The 25,380-nt window shown below is 46.8% G+C and overlaps 1 protein-coding gene across 1 annotated transcript in view; it reads left to right on the top strand.

Annotated features, from left to right (window-relative positions):
* GRIK3 (glutamate ionotropic receptor kainate type subunit 3) overlaps positions 1–23,724 on the top strand; it is a 119,796-nt gene extending 96,072 nt beyond the window's left edge. The window contains exons 11-16 of the mRNA XM_040588421.1: positions 5,223–5,446; positions 11,350–11,468; positions 14,182–14,399; positions 21,601–21,823; positions 22,059–22,309; positions 23,381–23,724. Of these exons, the coding sequence (XP_040444355.1) occupies positions 5,223–5,446; positions 11,350–11,468; positions 14,182–14,399; positions 21,601–21,823; positions 22,059–22,309; positions 23,381–23,575 (1,230 nt within the window). The 3' untranslated portion in view covers positions 23,576–23,724. The remainder of the gene's footprint in view (positions 1–5,222; positions 5,447–11,349; positions 11,469–14,181; positions 14,400–21,600; positions 21,824–22,058; positions 22,310–23,380) is intronic.
* The last annotated feature ends 1,656 nt before the right edge of the window (positions 23,725–25,380 follow it).

A 25,380-nucleotide genomic window follows, 5' to 3' on the forward strand; every position in this document is an offset into this window, starting at 1 on the left:
CTTGTTCACAAATAAAACTTGTCTTCTGCTGAGACAGTGCATATCAAATTTCCTTTCAATCTGAAACTTCATGTGGGAATAAAAAAGGTATGGAAAATAACAGGGTTTCTAATGGAAATCCCTGCCAATGGTAACTATAGAAAAGATGTAATATCTATCCTTAGGGATGATTTATGACAGTTGATTTAACACTTTCACAATAAGTGGGCATTTATTGACAGTAAATTCTGGCAGAAATACATATTGCACCACACTGCCACATTCCCTTTCATGTTCCTGCACTAGTGGATGTTTATTTGAAGTGCCACGAACTGGGGATTCATTTGGAAGCCACTGGGCCAGGAATAGGGAAAAAACAGTTTCGTTAAATGAAGGTCCTCCATCTCATGTTTAGACACTGCAGGAACTCATAATTAGGGGGCAGAAGCAAAAAAGCCAAAAGAGCTGGCTGCACTTTCTCCTTTTGTGCCCAGCATCGTTAATTGGGTGGATTCATTTTTATCACGTTCAGTGATCCAGGTGATGGAAGCATACTGAAGTGTACGTTGGGAGCCCTGCGTTTTCTGCAGGTGTCTCTGGACCTGCCTTTCCCTCCCCTGGCTTGCTCACCTGCCAGTAATTCATAGGATAGGGCTTGTCTCTAAAAACATGGCCCTTCTCACTTGGATCCTACAGCCTGTGACATCCCTCAGGTACAATTAATGGCAGTTCCCTCTCTGAAGAACTTCCTTAAAGAAAAGATTTCAAGAGTCCCAACAGGACTTTACAGTCCTCGTTTCTCCTCTTTGGCTTACAGCTAGGTTTTCCCTGCCGACATCTGTTCTTAATTCCCAACTGATATTAAATAAATGCATTGACAAAAATTATCTCTAAATTAGGCCTGAAATGGTAAGAGCAGCCATTAAGAGCTGGAGTCAGACAATTAACGCTGACCCCCAGCCGCACGGTGCGTGTGGTGGCAGGCCGAGGTGCATCTGGGAGGCTGCTGGGCACAACCTCACTCTCCTCAAGCGTCACCTCTCGCGCTGAGTGTTTTCCTATCCCTGGCCAGCCAGAGAGGAGGGCTGCGGGCACAGGGCTCTTGGCAGAGCGCTCCAGTGCCTTGTAAAGCAGCAGCCCCCCTGTCTCCAAGCCATGGGCTGCAAGAGAAACTGGCTGTCCTTTGTCATCCTCCAGCGCTCTGGGGTCTCTGTGCCCAAGGACACCCAGGTGCTGGCTCTGCTGCAGAGAAAGATGCAGGAGTGAGGCCAGCATGCAGCAGACCCAGGGAGGGGTACGAGGTGCAGGAGCATGGCACAGCAGCTGAGTAATCAAAGCAGGGAGGAGGGCAGAGAGGGGAGTTGAAGCGAGGCGGTGGGAGCAGAAGAGCAGAAAAGCACCGCGGCCCCAGCACTGGCAGTGGTGGTGGCAAAAAAGACCGAGGGATGAAAGCGTCGATGCTGCCAGACAGACACCTGAATAACAATTAAATTAGTAAAATATGCACTATTTATCTGTCTCTCAGACAACACACACATAATTAGTTTATGTAAATACCTAACTGAGATTGGAAAAAATAAGCACAGAGGCAGCTTATTTTCTTGAATAAATATTTATCTTGGTGCTTATGCTGTTTGCGGGCTCTGCTGCGACTGGCCGTCACAGGCAGCTTTCCTCTGGCAGAGGTTGGGTGCTGCAGGATTTCCACAGTCACCGTGGCTGTGCAGGAGCTGTTCTGACCCACAGGCCACACTCCCCTGATAACTGACAACTCAAAGATAAGAATTAGCATTTTCTGATAAAAGCCAATAGCTCTGCAGAGAATACGATCCTCCATCCACTGAACGCCCGATGAACTCACATCAGTTCCACCCAAGTGAAAATTCTGTAGCACTGAGTGAATAAGGAGATCCAAACCCTCCAAGGTGCGTTAGAGAAGCGTCTGCATTTGGTTTGTAGCTGCCTTGGCAAAATTCATCTTTTTGGCCTCAATTCAGCAGAACACTTAAGAACATACATAAGACTTGGAAGGCGTGCAAGCTCCAGTAAAACAGAAGCATGTGCTTAAGTGGTTTTGCTGGACAACAGCCTTTAAGCCACTGGCACTTGCTATAATTTGTCATTTAAAAAAAAAAAATCCATCTTACTGTGCAACAGCATAAAAGTTGGGGCTGAGTGAAGGAAGCAGTCAGGGCCTGATAATTGACTTCCCAGTTTGTAATGTCAAAGCACGACAAATGAAAGCTTCACCCTTGGTGGGTTTTGATTTAGATCCTCTCTGTCAGCAAGCCCTTAATTAGAGGCCACCTTCAGAAAAAATCTGCATTGATAAAAAGGATATCGAAGCGCAGCCCTGTACTGCCTTTAACAGTGCAGGATACCACACCAGACTGGGCTCCCTAATACATGCTCCGTTCTGCCTGCGTGTGACATTTACTGCCAAGGACACGGGGCTGTGATCAAATCACAGGAGCTGCTGAAATGACACAGTAAAATTTTATTTCTGCACTAAAAGCGTTTTGATCCTTGGGCATCCATGCAGATTTCTCTCTCCATTTTCTGTGGTAAAGCATAAACTCCTAGCTGTTACTTAGCTGGGTATATCATTTTGACAAATTTGGCTCAAGATCTTTCAGACAGGCAGTTGCTAGCGAGCACTGACCACAGAACCGTTCATTTGTTTCCTCCTTCAGAAAAATCTGTAGCCAAATCCTTCAGTATCACCTTCAGTTTTCCCTGTTGAGTCAGGACACCCACACAGAAGTGATGGAGGAACTAAAACGCTGCATTTCTTTTGCTTCTTCTGCCTCATGACTTTAGAGACTGATAAGCCAAAATTCTCAAGTGTGCTGTAACGTGGGGAGAGCAGCTGAGCCGTGAACCTGCCAGGCACCCTCTGCCAGGACAGTACCAAGGACGCAGGTCCCGCTCCCAAGATGCAGAACTTCACCATCTCAAGCTGGACAGCCAGCATGGCCTGTCTGCTTCTAAAAACCTCTGTCCTTCAGTTTGCATCAATGTCGCCATACCCACAGCTGGCACAAAACGGCTCACCGGGAAAATACTGTTACTATTTTCTCTAAGTTTTGACAAATGCCAGTGATTGAAATGGGCACTTTCTATACCAAGCGGATTTAAAAATCTATTTCCATTTGGAAAAAGAAGGAAAGGAAACCAACCAGGGCTCAGCTGAAGAACCGTGTTTAAAAAATATTACATCATTTTTATCTTTGTTACAGAACTCCTGAAACACTTCTATTCAGGACCTATAAGCTACGTCCTTGGAGAGGAGATCCCTTTCATACATACACAGACATATGTAACGGGTAAAAGCTCATGTAGAAACTCTTCATATAGAAAAAGGTAATTAAAAATATTCCACTGACTTTCATCATAGATTTGCAAGGTCAAATGAGACCATTAGTCTGGCTTTCATCCACAACTCACACCAGAGATCTTCACCAGTTTCTTCAGCTGTTTCTGTTGGAGTAAAGCATGTTCTAGCAAGACAGCTAATATTGATTTAAAGTTTGCAGGTAATGACAAATCCACTATATCTCTAGGTAATTATCACCCATGGTTAATTTAGAATTTTAATTTTCAGAAGCAGATGTTAAATAAATCTTGCACGGGTACACTAGGCACCTGGCACGGGGGGAGGTACCTCTCAACTTCAGAAACGTAATTTATGTGCCTGCATTTCCTCTGAAGTCAATGATACCGAAAGAGTGATTTGCAAGCTCCAAGCAAGGCAGCTGACATTGAGGTAGCCTTGGATGTATTTACTTAAGGTTTTCCTAGGAACCTGAATGAATGTTTAGTGAGAGGAATGAACACAGCTCTTAACCAACAGAAAGGTTGTGTGTGGTTGCTCACTGAATCTAGCACAGAAATTACTAAATAACAGAAATAAGAGAAAGAAACAATTCATACAAGAAGTCAGGACGAAGAATATGCTCAGCTGAAATTCCCTGTGCAGCTCAGACAGTTCCAACATGACAAACTGTGAAGTCCACCATTAATTAGCAAGAGCATTTCCTAGGTGGGGCTTGCAACCATACGCACGGAAGAAAGATGTAAGGGGAACCGTGTGAGGTTTTCTCGCTCCTGCCAGCCAGGCAGGCTGTGAGCATTCCCAAACAGCAGCGCTCCTACCCTCCGTCACAGCTTCCTTAAAATGAGTCTTTCAAGCTGTATCAAGGAGTTGACTAAGGGAAAAAAAACTGAACCTTTTACATCATGCTGCTACAACATTACTTTCTGCAACTTCATTCTGGAGTGGCTTCCCTCCGCGACTTTCTCCTCTTGCAGCAATACCAAAAGGAAGGCCAACAGAAACAAATCATCTCTGCCAGCGGTGGGATTTGCACACAGCAAACTCTCGGTTGTAAAGAGTTCTGTGGCAAGAAGCAAGCGCAGCGAGGATCACAGAAGTTTTAACCATTGTGAAATGTAATTCTTCTGACCACTTTGAAAAGCCTATCAGAATGAGCTCATCGCATCTGGGCAAAAGCTGCAGAGACTGTAACATCTCTCTGTTGTCTGCACTGTATTTCACGAGCTAACATCAGCCAAAAATCTGTAAAATGAAAGTCACGGAGTATAATTAGCAAACAAAAGACCACGTTTTGCTCCCCGGCCCACTGGTTTAAATCTGGAACAACTCTTTTAAAGATGGCTAACACATCTACACCACCACCTCCAGAATCCCACCCAGTGCGTTTTGGAGACCCTGTGTCTATGTTGGGGTTTTGTTAAGTTGATAAGAAGCATTTATAATAACTGGACCGTATTATATCAGTCCCAAGTTCCACCTGTCCTGTCTCAGGTGTTCTTGTGCCTAACGCACACAGAACGGTCCCTGGCCCCTCACCTGGAGGGCTGTGCGGGGAGCTCACAAGAAAGCTGCCCAAACACCGTCCGTGACCAACGCAGCGCAGCTCTGGTGACAGCTTTGTGCTTGCCGGTACAGCAAGATTGCAGGTCTGAAGGGGAACAGTTGGTGCCCGGCACAGAGGGCTCTGCCTGAGCCAGGACGGGGGGCAGGAGGTGCAGCCTGGCTCTGGCAGACGCACAGAGCAGATGTACCCCCTGTGCAATGGGAAGGGGGAACCCCAGGGCTGCGCTTTGGGGCTCTTTAGCCCATTACTGCAGCGTGACTGCTGCGGGGATGGAAACGTCTTGGTTCCTAACGCCTTCTTTCTCTCTCCCTCTGTGTCTCCCTCCCTCTGCGTTGCACACAGAAAGCTGATCTGGCCGTTGCTCCTCTCACCATCACCCATGTTCGGGAGAAAGCGATAGACTTCTCCAAGCCCTTCATGACCCTGGGGGTCAGCATCTTGTACAGGAAGCCCAACGGGACCAACCCCAGCGTGTTCTCCTTCCTCAACCCCTTGTCTCCTGACATTTGGATGTACATCCTCCTTGCCTACCTGGGAGTCAGCTGTGTGCTCTTTGTCATAGCCAGGTAAGGGGACACTGGTGCCACCCCATCCAACTGCTATCACGCCACATCTGCTGCCATGCGATAAGACACCCTCCCCCTGCCCAGATCTGTTTTGCTGCCTGGTGTGTTCAGGGATCCAGCCACCCAGTGGGAACCGCAGCATTAAACTCACGTCATTAATGAAATTACTTTTGGTCCATTACCAAAGGCAGGCTGGTCTCTTGGTGTCGGGTTGCTCCTAACTGCCAGACTCCTGTGCTGTGCTCTCTTTCAGACCTGTATCTCAGAGTGTTTGTAGAGGTGATGCAAACCCCGTGGTGAGAATCAAAGATAAGCTATTCACAGGGGAAATCTGTTTCCTTCTTTGCTAGCTAAAGCCTGCATTATAGCCTTTGTACTGTTTTACCATACTAAATGTGCTTGTGTTTGTTTGCTTTATTAATATAAACATGTAAGCCTTTTTGTTGTATCAAGGCAGGCAGTTCCACACATTTTATAGACTTCCAGTACAAAAGAATTTTAAAACACACTTTCTTTTATGATTTTAGAAATGTTGTTGCCTTTCCATTTCATTAGCACCTCCCTGGTATAATGAAGGGTAATTTTCCTGCTCTATATCATTCACCATTCCAGCTCCTGTTAGGTCAGTTCTTACCCACTTTCCCCAGCAAGAAGCCCAGCCTCTCCGCTGTGTCCTGGACACAAAGCTCCCATGTCCCGGACCATTTTCAGCTCCTGTTTCTGAACCTTCCACCAGCAAAGCTCCCACAAACCCTTCTCTGTATCAAAAGAATGGAGAACCCATCGCTAAGGATCAGACAATGTGTCTGTTAACAAAATTAATATGCATCTAATTAGCATGTTTAAAACCTTTATATTTAAAAGCATCATTTGCATAATTGCATGTGTTATTAATTTCACAGAGTCTTTGATGAGGCACTCAGTCCAGGGCTGCTCTCAATACATGATTCCACCTTTTCAAACCAAAACAAAGCACTTGCCTCCCTCCTGCCAGGCAGTCGCTCTTCCTGGCCACACACAGCCCCTGCTGGATGTCTAAATACTTAAGGTAAAAGCCTTCCCCGGGGAAGTTTCCTAAGCACAGTCTGCAATTAGACACTCATTTCTCATTTTTTCCAGTTCAAGTTATGCCAGTGGTGCCTTTAGAAACCTCCCTGCTAACCACACGCCTGGGACTGGGGCTCTGTGCAGACCCCGCTAACCCAAGGGCTGCTGTGCGGTACTTTCCTCAGAGCATCCTTCAGAAACCAGCCTCTATCTAATCCACCGACACCAGATAGTCAAAGTAAAGATTAAATACAAAACTGCAGCAACCAGAATCCATTAACCCTCATGTTACAACAAATCTGCAATTTCCAACATCCCTCAGGTCCGTGGAGGCATTTAGAGATGATTTCCTGAGTTTACTGTGTAATATCCTAATTACACATAACAGCAGTTGTCAAAGCAAACTCGGCTTAGCAGACAGCATTAGCGCTCCAAACCATCTGGGATGGCAAAGCAGCTACATCATCCGATCCCTCCTCTGCAGAGGTGCAGAGCCGGAAAGGTTGCACTTCACTCTTCAAAGACACAGAAGGCCCACCCTGCTCAAGATTTTAACTGCAATTGTCCCCCTCCCTGGTCTTTGCAACGCATCTCTATCAAACGGCCATGCACCAGGTTTCCAGGCACTTTCCTGAGGTCCCCCAGCAGCCGCCTGAGCGCGGGTGGCTTTGCACGCTGTGTTTGCACAGCGCCTGCTGGGAGCACAGGCCAGGGCTCTTGTAGCACTGCAGTACAAACAGCGACTCACAGAAACAACCTAACGGTTCCTTTCAGCAAGAAGGTGGTAGAACGCATGGAAATGGCAGCGCTTGTTATTACTGTATACTATTTTATAAGAGGACGGGAGTTGTGTTGCCTTTAACGCATCGCTAGACCTTCCTGCCAGCTCTACCCTGGGCCAGGCAAAATGCAACATATTTTGGCAAAACCCTGCTGCCAGCTTTGTCCTGCCCCAGCTGAACGCGCTGGGAAGTCAGTCTGGGACTCCAGGGGTCAGGATGAGGTCCTCTGCAGTTTTACTTTGTGTCAGAGACAGAAGAACCAGACACTCTCAGCAGGAAAAGATATCCATCTTGGAAAATGAACCCATGGTAATTACGAAAAGGAAAAATATTGCGATGAGTGATAGGCATTCACTTTATGTCTCTGTTAGCCATGCAGAACATAGCTAGATGAGCTCTGCTGCCATAACGTCTTTGGCTTTAATGCCATAAAGTATTAGACTGCTTGTGTGGCTTGGAATGACAATTCAAATACAATTTTGTGTTTATGAGCTTATTTTTCCTAACTCATATGATGGCCAGATCCAACCCACATTGTCCAGATCCCACTTTCAAAGCATGTTAAACGTGCAAATTATATTTGCACATGAAATTCATTGCAGTAAACACTGAGGAAGGTTGAAGGAAATACTAGGATGGGCCCCGATGTGAGAACACCTTAGATGCCACTTTGTACAAGCAGGAAATACAGATGCTGTGTTCAGAGAGCAGCAGGGCTGCCCAGCCTCCGGCATGTCCTGCCATCGGCAGCGATGTGCACGCAGCGCTTGCCCTGACCCACCAAGTCGGGCACCCAGGCACCCCAGCCAGGGACCTGCTAACCCCCTGCCCTGCCCAGTGCTGGAGGGCACTCTCTGCCCGGAGAGGTGGGGGCTGGGCAAGCCCCAACCCTGCCTGTGCCCAGACATGTGGCATCTGCGCTCAGGACCCCAGGGTCTGTTCCAGCATCCCTCTGCTGACTGCCCTGGCACGATGAGCACAAGGATCACTGGCCAGGCTTTGTGGCTGACGTTGAGGGATGAAAACCTGAAGAACTGTAGTTTAGTCTCTGGTTTTGTTCTGAAATTACCTGAAACAAGCTTCATAATCTCTCTACATCACAGCAGTTACAATGTAATACAACAGTTTTCCCCTATCAGGCTATTTTTTGGCTGAAATTGAACCTATAAAATGTTGCAGCTACAATTTCTTTTTCACATGTTTTTCTCCTGACATTTCTTCAGTCTTCCTATTCTTTCAAAGAAAACCAAGTATCTGGTTTAATTAAAGTTCTACAGGAATGACCTTTTAACACATTGAGATGGAAAACAAGAGATTTTATGGGGAAATATTTACTGCATTCAGAAGCAACAGAAACAATATCTGCTTTTGACCCCAGCAAGGCCTCTAAAACTCAATTCTTGGGAGAAAACCACAGTCAAAATAGCAAAGCCTTAATTCAGAGACATGAGTCTCCTGAACTAGACACTAGACATCCTCTGCCGATGCTATAATCATAGGTCAATGCCACTTAAAACCAACTTCGGGACTATTTAGAGGCAGGCAAAGGATGTATTTGATCCATCTACCCTTTTAATCAGTCTTTCCCAGTTATTGATGGAGCTGCTGCTCCTGGACCCACCCCAGCCCCCAAAGAGCCATAAACACCAGCAATTTAGAAGGCTTCATGAGGGTAATTTGTCTGGTTACTCTGGTGCAAGGTTGAAAGTGGGCTGTGCAGCTGCCTGATTTGAATTGTCACCCTTCCTCAGACTCACACAGCCTTCAAATTACAGCTAATCACCTTTGGGTGCACAACAGGGCAGGTGGGTTTAATATTCATCTTAATTGCAACAAGGACTGGGTCATCCATAATTGAGACCCAAAAGTATTTTGCATTAGACCTTTAAAACTTCTTTGAAATGCTTCCGTTTCCCTGCCAAAAAGGCCAAGAACAGACAAGAAAATAATCACAGATTTTGAAGAAATATTTCTCAGACCCTGCACCTGAGGAAGAGGGAAGCCAAGCCCATGATGAAGCTGGAGCAGCCCCCATTTGTTACAGCTTCAGCTGCATGGGGTCAATGAGCTCCACTCGCTCCTTCCTTCATTACCCCTCTGTTTCCACTAATGGTCCCACTTGCTTTTCAAGCACTGAAGACTCTGTCACTGCTTTGCAGTTTTCTGAATATTTCTCTGTAATTTGAGCAGCACCAGTAGGTTTTCACTCAGAAACCTTGAAGTTCTTCAGCATGTCATCTTGTCAGGCTCATTTGATCTTACCAATTCCCTTTCTGTTTCATACTCTTTCATTGGCAGCCCAAGAAAGTTTTCATCTAATTCTTGAACTCTGGCTTTATTCAACAGAAAGAGCTCAGGTGCCATCCTTTATACACCTCTGGCATAAATTTACAGCAAGTTTCAAGGAACAGGCACCATGTAAAGCCGGGTCTGAATTCAGCCTGATTCTTTTCCTTTCTGGTTTTCTCTTATTTAAAAAAAGGAGAGGGAGGTGGGCAGTAAGAACAGCCCAGCCATTACCCGGACAAATGAGCCGGATTGTCAGGGTGCAGCCTGAGTGAGGCCTCTGGTTCTACACACCACAAAATCTTGAGCAGGCAATGGTCCCTGCTGCAGAGAGGCAAGATAAAAGCAGAAGAAAAGAGAAGTCAAACTGTATCTTGCATGTGGAAAATAGAAACAAACAGCGAGATGGATATACCCAGGATGAGCTTTCCTAAAACCACAAGAATTCGTGTGCATTGCACCCAGTCCATCCCCCATGATGGGGTCTGCCCCACAGACACAGCGCTTTGCCCCACTGAGATCACATGCCTGGGGACCACAGCTCCGTGTTCACGGAACGTCCCCGAGTGTCAGGCTGCGAGGGGAGCCCCACAGCACGACTGTGCAGAGCAGAGGCTGGGGTAGGTGTTTGCCTGGGGGAGGTTTTTGTGCCAGGAGGGGGACCTGGGAGAGAGCCGTGGCTCTTCTTTCCAAATATATCCAACTGTTTGACTCAGGGCACCCATAAAATTAGGCAACAAGACATCTCCTCGGGTAGCAGCGCATCTGGCAAGAGAATTACAGAGAGAAGTACCTCCTAATACAAACTGTGGGCTGGGCTTTGAGAAAGGGCTGTTGTGAAGCTACAGGGATTTCAGAAAGAAGCCAAGATGATAATTAATGCCTGGTTCAAAAGCAATTATTCCAATTATGTTTTTAATTTAATCTCTGCAAAATTTGGGACTCTTGGAAAATGCAAATAAAAAGCTCTAAAAATATTAATGTCTCTCCTGTCAAGCATCCTCCCCAGATCCTGGCTAAAAGAGCTACATTCATAGCGGCTCTTGCCTACCAATCCCAGGCAGAATTTGCAGAGATGATTGCAGAAAATTCCCTCGGTTTTGCCCATAAACGACTTACCCATGGGCGTAAGTGTTCTCCCACCACTTGCAACAGGGCCAAGCACTGCAGCAGTCCACAGTGAACCTACACCAATTTCCACTGCTGTGCTTGTGCCCTGACCATGCAGCATTCCTGCTTGTTAGGACAGTGCTTCTCACTTAGCTAAATCCTGCCCCGGTTCCCATGTGTGCTAGCAGGAGAGTCCCCTGAGATACTGTGGCTTGTCCCAGCTACTGCTGCAGAATCCCTGTGGCATGTCTCCTCAGATGATCTAGAAATGCCATTTTTCCTCACATTTTGAACTGTTACATACTAGAGTTTGTGTGCCTGCACCTCCTCCCATCCCATAGTTACGTGTTCCAGTTGCTGTCATGTGATGTAGTATTGCATAGATGATGCAAAGTGACCGAAGGCACTGGGGACACAAGCTGAGATACCTCCGAAGGACCCGGCTTCCCAGGTTTCCTTGCTCTCTGCAATGCAGGACACGGGGCTTACAGCCACACTGGTCTCTTCGGAAAATCTTGGCTGAATTTGTCTTTTTCTTTAATAAGCTACACAACTGAAGGGGTCAGCAGGCCCACGCAGCAGCACCAGAGGTATTGAGGCTCTTTTTTTCCTGTTCTTTAGGGTCTTGTCATGCCACATCCCGACTAACAAGCTCTCGCTTTCCATGTGCCGCCGTAGGTTCAGCCCGTATGAGTGGTACGACGCTCATCCCTGCAACCCGGGATCAGACATCGTGGAGAATAACTTCACCTTATTGAACAGCTTCTGGTTTGGGATGGGAGCACTGATGCAGCAAGGTACGGCGGCACCTCCCCACCCTCACACCCTCCTGCCGGTTCTCCAGCACTGGCCTCTTGTCATGGCTTTTTAGATCTAAAATTCATGTTGTTTGTGACAGGAAAAAGATAAAACATCCAAACATCAGCACTGGCTCCTGGCTGGCCGCTGAAAGGCGGTGAGGTGCAGGAGAGGGGAGGCAGCTCCTCTGGCACCCCCGGGGACCCGCTGTGCGGAAGCACTCACTGCCGGCGCATCTCGCTCCCAAGGGAGACACGCGTACGGCAGCACAGCACCCAAGGGAGCTGCTCCCTGGGGAGCCACGTGCATGGCAGCTGGCTGGGACCCAGGCCAGCAAAGGGCTGATGAGATACTGATCTCATCGGGGGAGCCAGCTGTGAGCTCTTGGTGACTGTGTTTTTTCACTCACTTTGAACTTCATCTCCACGTGGACGCCCTCTGAGCCGTGCCTGCCTGGCAGGGATGGATACCTGGTGGGGGACGTGTGCCAGGGCTGAGGCCTTTCTGGGCACCCCAGAGAAAGGTCCAGGGTTCTTACACCAAGAAAGCCTTCTGATTTCTTATGCGTCAAAGCAGGCCACAGCTTTTCACTCTTTCTGGGTTTGTTTGTTGGGGGCGGGGGGGAGGGGGTTTGGCACCTACCTCTATTTGTACTTTCAGCCTTCTGTGGATCAAAGCCCCCATCCCACCAGCTCACCCCACAGCTGTGGGGATAGAGTCATCGCTCACCCCACGAGCTGGAGCTGGCTGCCAGCACACACGTGCGGCTGCAGAACAATAATTACTATTAATGAAGCATGCACACTCTGGCAGGTGTCAGAAGGAGCCGCTCCTGAGCCTGCCATCTGGAAGCATGCAGCTAGATGATGGAGTGGTGGTGTGTTCGCACGTGTGCTGCTGCTGGTGTGCGCAGAGGAGCACCCACCCACCGTGCCCCAAGGAGGGATGCTGCGTTCATCTCCCTCAGCTGTTTAATTCACCAAACTCAGCAGCATCCCACAGATGCTGCAAATTCCTACTTCTGTTACTTCAAACAATTGGTTTAATTTCAGGATGTCTATCCTGGCTCACTCTTTTAAATCAACTTTTACAGAAGAAAGGGCATCTTGCCCTCTGGTGTGTCTCCATTTTTATCCTCATCTGGTCATTCTGCACATTGTGAAATGGCCTGAAACTCCCTCTGGCATAGGGCAAAGAGGATGGCGAGATGCTCCTCTCCAGGCACCTCTGCCTGGCAACCACTGCATGCGAGACTGAACGTTTTCAGCGTTACTGGTGTAAGATACCACAATGACAGGGACCTTAGATATGGGGTATGGATGGAATTACATTCATATGTGGATGAAATAGAGAAAATGGAATATATATAGATAGAATGGAGTAAATCTGTTAGGAAGACAGCAGAGAGGGAGCTTCTGAGCAACTCCGAATAAGGAACAAAATTCAGCTGTGATCTAATTGCAGAAAATCCAGGAATAGAAATAAGTGGAAAATGTCAAACATTTGTCACACTTTAATTTACCATGTATCAGTAGTTATACCCAGAGAGCAAAAGAACCACAGCATCGCCTTGGTGGCATGCATGGTGCTACTGCTCCGTGCTCCTCCTGCTGCCACTGCTGCAGTGTATAATAGAGATTCTTCCCAGATCTCAGCTGCCCTGATGGACAGTGACAGTTCCCAGCAAGACGGTTTAGCAGGATGAATCATCCTTTTATCAGATGCTGATAAATGAAAAAAGCTGTATTCTTTTAAATTCTATTCTACATCTAAGAAGAAAAATATTTCAAAGCCAGACTGATGTCACACCATCCTGTGCATCAAAGGGCAAGAGATGGAATGGGAAAGAAGCGGCATCTTGAGAAGAACTGAAGCAGCCATCAATATCCAAGGCTCCTCTGCTTCCCGGTGCCTCCTCGTTGCACTCCGATAGGAGAAAAGCTACGCTCCATGCTATGCTTTGATACCACTCAGCTTAAAATTGCTTTGCAAAGCCCAATCCTTATTGCAAATTCCAGGTTGGCTATATCTTCTGAACGCCGTTGTTTCAAACCCAAAACTCTTTCTGGCTTTAAAAGGTGTCTCGGGCATTTACAAAAATAGCATAACCCATTTAGTCCTTCATGTCTGCTCAAAAAAAGGCATTCCAGACCTGTTACACCTTTTATGCTGTAACATCTCCTGCTTCCCTACTTCTAACTGATATTCAAAGTGCTGGACCCTGATAGTTCCTTTCTCCCGTTGTTTGATTTTTTTAAAAAACCTTGTGTATTTGAACACACTCCCTAGAGTGAGTCCTTTGAAAAGTAATCCATATAAAAGCAAAGCACTTTTTAAATGGCAGAACAAAACACTCATAAAAGTTCATAAATAGCTTGCTATTTAAATCTCATAAAAGCAGCCTAGTTAATTACTTCAGTTTGAATGTTTCCTGTAAATTGTGCACTGTACCCAAGGTCAGCAATAAAGGGAGAGGGTTTTTCTGCAAATGCTACAAAAATCCCACTGATTTCCTTGCATGCAAGATGTCTGGATAATTTGCCTCAAAACCCGTTGGCTTTAATTACATAGCTGTTACAGTTTTGACAGTGAAACCTAATCCTTTATATATATCTATGTATGTACGTAATGTACATACATACGTGCATACGAAATAGGTCCTTCCTCTCTGTTTCTTCTTACCTCTTTCTCCTTCCCCCTCTCCTACCCCAGGCTCTGAGCTGATGCCCAAAGCACTGTCTACACGGATCATTGGTGGCATATGGTGGTTCTTTACCCTAATTATCATCTCGTCCTACACGGCCAACCTTGCCGCCTTCCTGACGGTGGAGAGGATGGAATCCCCCATCGACTCAGCAGATGATTTGGCAAAGCAGACAAAAATAGAGTACGGAGCGGTGAAGGATGGAGCTACTATGACCTTCTTCAAGGTGAGACGAGGTAGAGGCTTTCTACCTTCCTGGCAGAGACACAACGCTCTCAGGCCAGTGGGAGCAAGAACAAAGAACCAAAGACAAAAAGCCTCTTAAGCCACCACTCCTTATAAGCAGGTTGTTTCTGTCTGACATCCTTGTCAAGACTTTGGTGGTTTGGTTTACCTAGATTCACATCATGGCTAAATCCCCCACGCCCCGTCACTAACTGAAGTGGCAATTACAAAATCATGTTGATTTTACAGCTTCAGAGACTACCCAATGGTGGCTCAGACACCCTAAATTGAAGCACATGGTAGACACAACAGGACACAGGCGTACCTTATATTAAAGCTCTACAGAAAAATCTTATATTCCTTAAAGTACCTTCCCTAATTCCACATCTCACCCATTGCAGCTCCTCCTTTGTCTCTGCAAGGACAGCTCACAGAGCCCTCGAGGCTGACCCGGCCAGCCTTCAGGGACAGGCAAGGGAACAAATGAAACATAAAGCTGGACAGATGTTACAAAGTGCCCTCTCTGACCAGTATTTTTTCCAGCTGAAATACCTTTCTTGTCCTTCAGGTATTCATATTAATGTAGTCAAGTTCTATTAACCTCTGAAACTCAGTGCAAGGTAACACCACCAATGCATCAGAATTAAATGATATTAATTTATTCTCTTTAATTAATTTCAGAAGTTAGCCAACACGGCAGAGGAGGGTACTAAGAGCATTCGTATTTCACTGTTGCTCGAAAATGGAGAAAAACTGAGAGGCCTAAAAAGACCTTTAAAACCACAGCTGGCCTATAAAAACACACTTTTTAAATAAAAAAAAAAAAAGAGTGAGAGAATAAATTAATAGAAATGAGGGGTGATTAATCTAAGGAATGATCACCCTGGCTGGAGAAGAATTTAAATGCAACAATGAACAGAAAACCATCTTTCAAGTAAAGTTTTGGCATTAACTATGCAGGTGGTGCAGAGCCCCAGCCACACTGGGAGCATCGGCCAGAGCTCAGCGCCGCAGCACCCGATCAATGCCGATGCTCTCCCTGGGTGCTTTGTCACAAGGCCACAGGAGCACAGGCAGATCAGAGCCTTTGGCTGCAGGAATGGGGCTGCCTTCCCCCTGCACCTCCGCTGAGAGCAGCGCTGGGACACGTTCCTTCCCCCTCCGGTCACCCGAATTCAGAAGGAAATATATGGGCCGAAGTGTGACATAGTTCATGCTTCAAAAAGCAGGCTGTGCCTAGAATACTGCAATAATTTGAATAGGCAGAGTATAAAGGCAGCTAGACTGGGCTGTCAGCAGTTTAATTGCCAAGACTCATTAAAGGAAGCCAATGTGCTGAATTTTAACAACAAGGAACAGCAGCATTCTTCTGCAACTTTTCTTGGCTATGAGTTGGTTATGGAGCCACTATACTTTCCAAATCTCCATGCTTACTTTGACAGACAGCAACACTGATTGGTAAAGAAATATGAAGGATTTAGTTTGATCTTTAATTAATTCTGGGAAATGAAAATGTTGCCTAGAATAGGAGGTTGCTGCTGGTTAGTTTGCTTTCTGCAGTGGCGCCAATGCATGCAGTTTTGTCTTTGGCATGGTCAGATGCATTGTGTTACGTTCTGAAAGTAATATAAACCTAGAAAAGCGATCAGGAAAAGACAGGTTTTTTCTGTTGTATTTTAACTACTCTTTCCAATAAGAGTTTTATATGGGTATAAAAGAAAATTGTTTTACAAAAAAAAAAATCAAGGACACGGTACATTTGTTGTTTCGTATTGTTACCCATCAGAATCATTCTTCAGGCTTCTAACAGGCATTTAGTAGGGTGTATTAATGCCAAGTATTTTCCTTTTCCTTTGTTACTATTGTTGTTTGGAAATGAATTCTCAGGCATGTCCCCTCTGACAAATGTTTTGATTACTGGAGCAGTGAGAGCACTCATGCAGGGTGCCATGTTCACTCGTCCTTGTGTACAGAGAAGTACAGGAGAGCCAGAATTTTTCCCACCCCTCAACAAGGTCTTTGCCAAACATCTGGGCAAACCCCACGGTGGTTTCAGAACGACTGCTCCGCCAGCACCACCTTCACGGGGACGCCTGTCAAACAGCACAAAGGCCTGGGGGACAGAGCCGTGGGCACCTCCAGCCTCTGCTGAGGGTCCGCACTCCCTCTGCATGGGGGGGACTGAAGGAATGGCGAAGTGCACAAGTCTTCACATCACCTTCCTCTGCTCAAGCAGGGTTATCAGCAGAGACAGCCCCACGCAGGCTGTACGGCCACGGCTCTTGGAAAGCTCCTGGAGATACGGAGGTCAAGTCCTCCTGCTGTTGGCTGAACAGACCGGCACTGCTGGAACAAAACACTGACAGCAGCATCCCAACTAGGATCTCACTCACCTGGGGGGTTATCCACTAGGACTTAACCCACATTGCTGCCTTGCTCTGGTGTGAGTGTCCCACAGAGTAGATCTCCTCACATTAGGAACTCACTCCTCCACTTCTCCATGTTAAAGAAGCTTCAAACCACACACACCAACCCCTCAAATCCACTGTGGCCATCACTGTCCTTAGCTGGATCTCATCTGGGTCTGTGGCCCTCCCAGCACCTGGGAGGTCTGACAAAGCAGAATAGAGGGCTGCAGGAGGAGAGCACCATCCCAAGAACTAATCTTAGGGAACAATGGGAAACAGGAGGAAGAGGAAGGCAAGAGCCTTGCAGCTGTTCCCTGGCATGGCCCCCAGGCACTAACCAGTTTCCTGCCTGTGGTCAGGCTGACCGAGGCTTTATGCAGAGCTCAACGAAGACGCTGCACGAGTTTCCAACTGATCCAAGCCAACAGGCACCTCTGGGGCAGACCCACAGCCAGCGACCTTTTTCCCACAAAGGTTTTTGCCTGTGCCGCTGAGCTAACCAGTACAGCAACAGGAAGCAGAAGAGAGCTTTACCAACCGTATTGCCAGATTTTGACTTCATGAAAAGAACTTTTAAGAAGCTATTTATTCCCTGGTAATGCAGATCGAGTTACAGGAATAAACACAGATCAATTAATTTAGGAACAGCATCTAGTGTACATTATAAATCACGCCAGAAATCCTTCACGTCTTGCAAAGGGTGTTGTCTCTCTGAACAAACGCCAGGTTTAACGTGCAGTTTGGCGTATGGGTGTGAGAGTGTGTGTATGTGTGTACATATATATTCACTTGTACAGAAATGTTAAATCCTAAAGAGTAAGTATCTTCAGTTGGTGAAAATCAATTTATTTTTTCGTACAGGCTGGAATTGAAAATCTTAAGCCTTAAAGTTACTTTCTTGCCAATTTCACTGATAAAAAAGCATATATGTCTTGGCAAGATGCCTTGTAGTGGCTTCTCTAAACTATTCCATTAATTTATTTGGGTGACTGGTCTTGAAGCATTGGTTATTAAAGGTAGCTTCTGAGCTGTGACTCTGAAGAATGAATTCAGAGGCATTTTCAGTGTCATTGCAATTGCTGCATTCAGAGGGGCTGGTACTCAGATTTTCATACATGCATCTCATTTAGCACTAATGCAGGGGTTTATTAAGATGCAAAGGACAGTGGACGAGATTCTGATGACTTTTATCCCGACCAAAATGAGAAGCTCCACTCACATGAGTCGGTGGTGTAAGCAGGAGAGACAGCTGCGGTGTTCAGCAGCATTAAACTATCACCTTTGTTTATTAGTAATGATCTCCATCATCCCTAACATTCTGGAGCTCCCAACCCAACTCTAGAACTTCCCTGCCAGGAAGGAGTCAGTGTCAGGCCATTTATCTTAATGCTTCAGAGCAACCAAGAAGTTCCTCTCCATCTACCTTTGGCAGCAAAGCAAAGTTATCATTGAGGGGGAGCTGGGGACCCTACAGAGGATGCAGGGGCAAGGAGGGTCTCTCTGCCTGCCACCAACTCAGATTTTTTTTTTTTATGCAGCCCATAAAAGTAAACAGAGAGGAAATTTGCACCTAGCCACAGCACGACAAATATCAGATCAAACCAGTAACTAACCCCAGTAAGGATTTTTAAAGGTAAATTACTTAAGCTGTAAAATCAGGGGTCTGCCAAAATAAACAGGACGTGCACACTCACACAAAAAAACTGTCCAGCAAAACAAACACAATTTATGTGCATTCTTTACTGACTATAAATTGCTACTAATGTGTTTTCGCTTATATGAATGCTGTGTTCTCAGGTGACATCATCCAAATTTCCATAAATAAGCAACCACCTTTGCAGTACAGCTGAAGTGTTCTGGGAGGAGCAAGCGGAGAAAGGAATGACTTTTCCTCTAATAGGAAAAAATGTATAGTGGCTGAATTAGGTGTGCGCTGGAGCACTGTACATTCCTCACCACGGTTACTCCTGCAATTTCTGATTGATGACTGCTCTCACAATGACTGACAATAGCTTCTAAATTGGACTTCTAGCAAGTAGTCCGGTCTATCGAACCGCTAGTGCTGTGCTGAGAATTACAGTTGGTGAATTTTCACTTGGAAAAGGAGCGTCCTTATCTCATGTTAGCAAAGTTAAAGAAACTAATAGGAAATAAATTCCCAGTGAGGAGGTGGCAGGTTTGTGGACTATGGGAAGAGCCTGAGAATGCCTTGACCAGAGCCACATGTCGAGCCACCCTGCCCGCACGGAGGGCCTGAGCTGCCCTCCCCGAAGGAGCTACCCCAGCCTTCCCTTTGGGGGAGAGGAGGCCATTGCAACAGCGGCGTGTGGCTGCGGGGAGACAGCCCTGCTCTGCCGAAGGAGCCCTGTGCTGCTGGGTCTCTCGTTCAGCTGTTTATCAGGCACAAGCAAGCAGTGACAGGGAGCTCTGGCCTCACGGTGAGCCCTCGCCCAGGCATGCTCCAGCCAGGGAGGGTGCTCGCCCTGCCATGGGTGCCCCCCGCCCCTGCCAGCGATGCCCGGAGTGGGGCTGGGAGCAGTGCAGCCAGAGCAGAGAAAGCTGGGCCCCTCCTGGCATTTCAAAACACAATCAAGTCCTTTCAGCTGGTCAGAAGCAGTGATTTAAGAAGAGAAAAGTGTTTTTTCTCTTCCAGGGAGCCCTGTCTCATGTAATTTAAGTTGCCTGAAGAGCTACAATGCCTCATGCAAGTCCTATTAGCTTCACTAAATGCAGTCTATTGATTTTTTTGCCAGTTTATTTTGCTCTATGCTTTAAACTGGGAGAACACTGATGTTGTTTAAGAGCTCTGTGTCAACACCCAAGGAGCATTAAATGCAGGAAGAGGAGAGAAAGGGAGAGCCAGTGAACCCAGAGGCCTCTGATGTGAACTATATAAATGTTAAACAAGTCCTTATCAGCAAGCCAAGTATGCTATTCATTTCAATTATCCATTGTAATGCACAGATATTTAATAATCCTTTTGGAGGCTACATTCTTGCTGCTCTTTGAGGTTTGATAGATGCCACAAATCTACCTTACAGGCACTGGTCCAGATATTCAAGTGAGGGAGATTATCCTGCCTCTTGAATGAAGTTTGCTCTGGCACATCCACTACTGAACGTTCATCAAGTGGATTATAACAAGCATGAGCTTTGACTGAGAAGAAATGAGTCCATGGAGATTTCAGTCAGGAGAATGAGTCCACGGGGTCAAAGACAGCGGAACAGCCTTTGGCATTGCACTACACTAACCAACTTTGGGGTGTCCACATTTTGCTTAACCTTTGTTAAACATGCTGAAAAAAAAGGAGGTGGACAGGCAAAACATTTGAAATATAAAGCGTTATGGGGGACTTTTTTTTTCTTCGCTAATTTACCCTTATTTATAGTGATTTTTTTATCAGAAGAACCTATGCTGCTGCATTTTGAGTGATACTGAAAAAATGAGGGGGAGATGAGATAGCAGTAGTTGGGATGGGATGGGGCTCCATCTCCTGCTTTCTTACGGAAGGACAGAGCCCTGAAACTGAGATAAACAACAGCTAAACCAGAAAGCGACCTTCTGCTGCAGCAACTCCTCATGCAGCTGCAGGTGAGCAGTCAGCCTTATTCAAGGCAAAGCACAAAGACTTATCAGCCCCTCCAACTTATCAGCCAGCTTCAGGCTCTTGCTAAGTAGTGCTGTGGAGGAGGGAGGTTTTGGCTGACTAAACTGCCTCTTATAAAATAAAGTGGCAAAAAGACGTCGAGGAAAAACAAGAAATTAGGCAGAAGAATGGCACATAAAGGAGCAGGCAGCAGCACGAATGCAAGCCTCGATATCCAGGTGCTTTTCCAGAGCTTGAGTGGATGTATAGAGCTGGTTTGACAAGAGCTACGTTCACCCACGGGAACAGTGTCCAGCGAAGGGGACACTTTAAGAGAAAGTGGATGTACCTTTCCTGGGGAGTCTTTTAGACTAAAGCCAGTTATGTCTTTTGTGACAACCTACACAGAGACAATTCAGAAGGTGGTTGTAGATAAAAGCTATATTTCAAATATTACAGAAAGACATAAAATAACCATATTTCTTCTCACCCAACACATTTTTTAGAAGGAAAAATCATTCACATGAATAGTAAGCTAGAAAACATATTCTTCCTTTTTTGACAGAATGCCTGCTGATAGAGAAAGAATATCCATGTTTATTTTTTGCCGTAAGACAATCTTCTTGAATATTTCTATGCCTCTGTTTATGTGGATACGTTAAATTTGTTTGGCAGTTGCACATATCTCAGAGGAAACATGTTCCTTGCAATGCTTGAGGAAAGACAAAAATATAATAGAGCGTATGCAATAGAGAAAAACATGCCCTCTGAAATGTTCTCTGTCTTCTCTCATTGTGCAGAAACATTACAAGATAACCAAAATTCTGGTTAGGAAACTAATACAGTTAAACAGATATGCCAATAGCCTGTCACACTAGCAAGTTCTGCAGGGCATCAAGGCAGGGTCTTGCTGGACCTCACGGAAGGAAAAGGATAAGGTCTCTGAAGCAGTGCCTCTTTTTGCTGAGCATCTGCACAACGTGAAGTGTGCTGGAACCTTTGTCTCTTTTATGGCAACATGAAGCCAAACAATGTTGGACAGTGAAAACAGAGAGATATTTAAGACAAGGTCAAATTGGTAATAGTTCCATTGTGTGATCTGTTCTCAAACTGGTATTATTATTTACTGAAAAGATACTAGGTTTCAGCAAATAGATTAATTCTTATTTTTGGGGGGGTGGGGGGGGTGGTGTGTATCATTCTTCCAGAAATCCAAAATTTCCACATTTGAAAAAATGTGGGCCTTCATGAGCAGCAAACCCACAGCACTTGTTAAAAACAACGAGGAAGGAATCCAGCGAACCCTCACAGCTGATTACGCTCTGCTGATGGAGTCAACCACCATCGAATACATCACCCAGAGGAACTGCAACCTGACTCAGATTGGGGGACTCATCGACTCCAAAGGCTACGGGATTGGGACTCCCATGGGTAAGCAACAGCGGTGGGGTTTCTGTAGGTACCCTGGAGGGGGGCTAGTTACCACAAACAACAGATGTGATTAAGATAATCTGCTCCCAACAGCAAATTTCCAGATAACAAGGCTTACACTGCCTGCCTGTTGAAAAGAGGTCTCAACAACCCTGCTTAATGCAGACACGTTCCCTACTTTGTGTGATTTTTGTCCTACTTTCCCTCTGTGTGTAATGGTGTTCCCCCTCCCCAGGGTCACCGTACAGGGACAAGATCACCATTGCCATCCTCCAGCTCCAGGAGGAGGACAAGCTCCACGTAATGAAGGAGAAGTGGTGGCGAGGGAATGGCTGTCCTGAGGATGAGAACAAGGAGGCCAGTGCTCTGGGCATCCAAAACATTGGTGGGATTTTCATCGTTTTGGCAGCAGGCTTGGTGCTGTCCGTCTTCGTGGCCATGGTGGAGTTCATCTACAAATTGCGCAAAACAGCGGAGCGTGAGCAGGTACTGATTTCCTCCGTTTCCCTACACCACCATTAGCCCAGCCGTTGAGGATTTCGCACACTGACCCCAGAGGCAGGCAGGGAGACAGGCAGAGGGATTCAGCCCTGCCTCTGCTGCCTGGAGATCCAAGCGCCTGCAGCCCAAGGGTTGAAATGCAGCACCCTCAAAATGCCATCCCCCAAGGCTCATTGCTCTGTCCCCCTCTGACAGCCTCAAGTCAGGGGGGCAAATCATGTCTGCTCTGGTCAGGGTCATCTGCTGCTGCAGTAACCAGACTAGTAAACATCTGTAGGGTAATTTTGAGCAAGCAGGCACATAAGTAATGAAAATACGGATGGAGGTCCCTGGGAGGGGCCTTTCTGAGCTGTTATATCCACTCGCCACTATCGTACGCAATCGTGTCTCATATACTAGGCGCAATGCATACATACATGAAGTCTCCTTCTCTTCTCCCCACTCCCATTCAAAAAGCCTCAAGGAACTGATCAGGGTCCACCAGGGAGCCTCATATTACCTTATCAACTTTTTACAACACTTATATAAACAGCCCATCCCACCCGCAGTGGCTGATTAGTGCTCATGAAATGAGATGACTGCTTTTATGTTTTTCCCTCTTCCTTGTGTGTCATGGTACTCTAAGTGGAAAGTGCGTTTGTGTGCATGACCAGAAATCAAAGCAAGCTGCCCACGTGGTGGACTAGATAGATGAAGGAAAACTGCCCACTAGCAAGCCCAGCAGGATTCGATGGCCCTCTGACTCCCAGCACATAAATCTGCCAGCCCCCCAGCAGGGATCACACAAAGCACCAGCACTCCAACAGCCGCCTGTAGCTCTGCCTTTTTTTGCAGGATTTAGTGCGTCAAAGGTACAATTCTTGCCAAAGGAGAGAGGGGTCAACCAGATGCCTGTGCTTCACTGAAGTCCCACTAAGCACAGCTGATGCCTTAAACACAGCCTAAACCTCGTGCTTGCCCTCTGCAGAGCCTAGTTTCAGCACCCTCCTGTTCACGGCGAGGTTAGCAGAACATTTTGCCAGAAGTAATGGTGCTTTTTGTCCCTGCTTTCCCCAGCGCTCCTTCTGCAGCGCCATGGCTGATGAGATCCGGTTGTCGCTCACCTGCCAGCGACGGGTGAAACACAAGCCGCAGCCACCTGTCATGGTGAAGACGGACGCCGTGATCAACATGCACACATTCAACGACCGACGGCTGCCAGGGAAGGACAACATGACCTGCAACACTGGATTGACACCTGTGTTTCCCTAGGGAATGGGAATGGGGGGGCGGGAGGGAAGGAATTGCAGCAGACAAGGCTGAATGCACTCTTAACTAGGAGGAAAGGATTAAAAAAACAAGAAAAAAAAAAACAGAGGAAAAAAAAAAAGCCTGGTTTGGTTCATTTCAAGAACAAGGCCTTTACAACACAGCGTCATCAATCATCGGCATAGAAGCAAGAACTTCAAAGCACGGACTGTAACATGGGTCTTGGGGCTTTTCTGTTTTGTTTTTGTTATTTTTCATTCCTTTTTTTTAACACTTAGATCCTACAGGCCTCATGGAGTCCAAACACACTACCATCCAGGAGTCTGATGTTTACATACTGAAAACACAAGGAGGCAAAACAGAATTGAGCCAAACTGACCCTCGGTGGGTAAGGAGGAGCCCCTGAGCAAGGCTTCTTTAGCATGGCAATAAAAAGAAACACTTTGTCAGGTGCAGCGTGAGCATCTATTCCACACTGACATACACAGTACATTTAGGATACATTGTCTGGGAAAGGTATCTGTGACGCACCGTGATGGTCAAGGCTGTGCCTTCTCTCAAAGCAGCTGACAGTGGCCCTTTACCTCACGGCTGTGCTGGCTGTGGCCATCCGCAGCTGGAAGTCCACGTGGGGTGTGGTGGCAGAAGGCCAAGTAGATCCAAGACAGCTGACTACAAGGGGGCAAGTAAGCCTGAATGGAGCTGAACTCCTGGCCAGGGATGGGACAGTGCAGCGTGCATGGGAGCTACTGCCATCTCCGAGTGACACCACCCACACACCCCGTGCCAAAGCCCAGCCCAGGGTGACACCGTGATCTCCAGGTCCTCAGCTCCTTCGCTCTTTCTGCAAAGCTCGGTCTCTTTGCAAAGAAGCACGGAAAGCGGCTGAGTCCACAGGTTTCAGCAGCAGTGGGAGCAGAGCTGTTTTGGGGAGCCAAATGGTACCAGTTCCCATTAAATTCAGCAGCGCTGAACTGCAGCTCTGCTGCACTCGCACTCAGACCAGGAGAGGACTGTATGTCTGGTTTAGGACTAAATGCTCTCCGTGGCATCAGAGACTTGAAAGACGAAGTAAAACCAGGACTGGCCTGGGACAAGCAGCACTGTGTGAGCCAAACCTGACACCCCTCCTACTCTGCCCCATGAACCGCAGTCCCTCAGGCAGCATCTTCATGTGATTTAAGCATCACACACTACAATGTTTTTAAGAAATCTTCCATGAACTGTGTTCTTACTTTCAGGTTGCTTAACCCAGAAGTCTGGTCCTGCAGATGAATTTAGTCAGAATTACCAAAGACCCCTCTGCTGACCTAAAGTAATGCTTGAGTAACGTCACTCGGCTCCACCCCTCCACAGGGAACCACATAGGTGGCCGGTGGGAACTCCATGGATTAATTTGCAAAATGAAACAAATGGAAATCGCTCTGCCCACTGTAATCCAGAACATCACATGGAGTATTGCAAATGTGCTTAAAAGCTCCGAGTTAAACACTGGTGCTGAAGAAGTGAGCAACCTCCTTCCCTCGCACATGAAAGGGTGACAGTAACCTGCCACAGACTGCACTGCTGCTAGAGACCCCTCCTGCACCCACCACCTAAATCCTGGTTTAGAGGGCAGGCAGGGCAGCACAGCGATGGAGCAGGCAGCGCCCGAGCTCTGCATCCCAAAATTTCACCTTCTGTGTCACAGGCATAGGAGGTGGCACGGCCACCGCAGGAACCTGCAGCTGAACTGACCCAGTTTGCCCTCCCCCGGCTGCAAGGCCTTTCTGGAAAGTTTATCCTCGCCCAAAGGAACAAACCTGTCT

The sequence above is a fragment of the Falco naumanni genome, chromosome 3 (assembly GCF_017639655.2).
Source record: "Falco naumanni isolate bFalNau1 chromosome 3, bFalNau1.pat, whole genome shotgun sequence".
NCBI lineage: Eukaryota > Metazoa > Chordata > Aves > Falconiformes > Falconidae > Falco > Falco naumanni.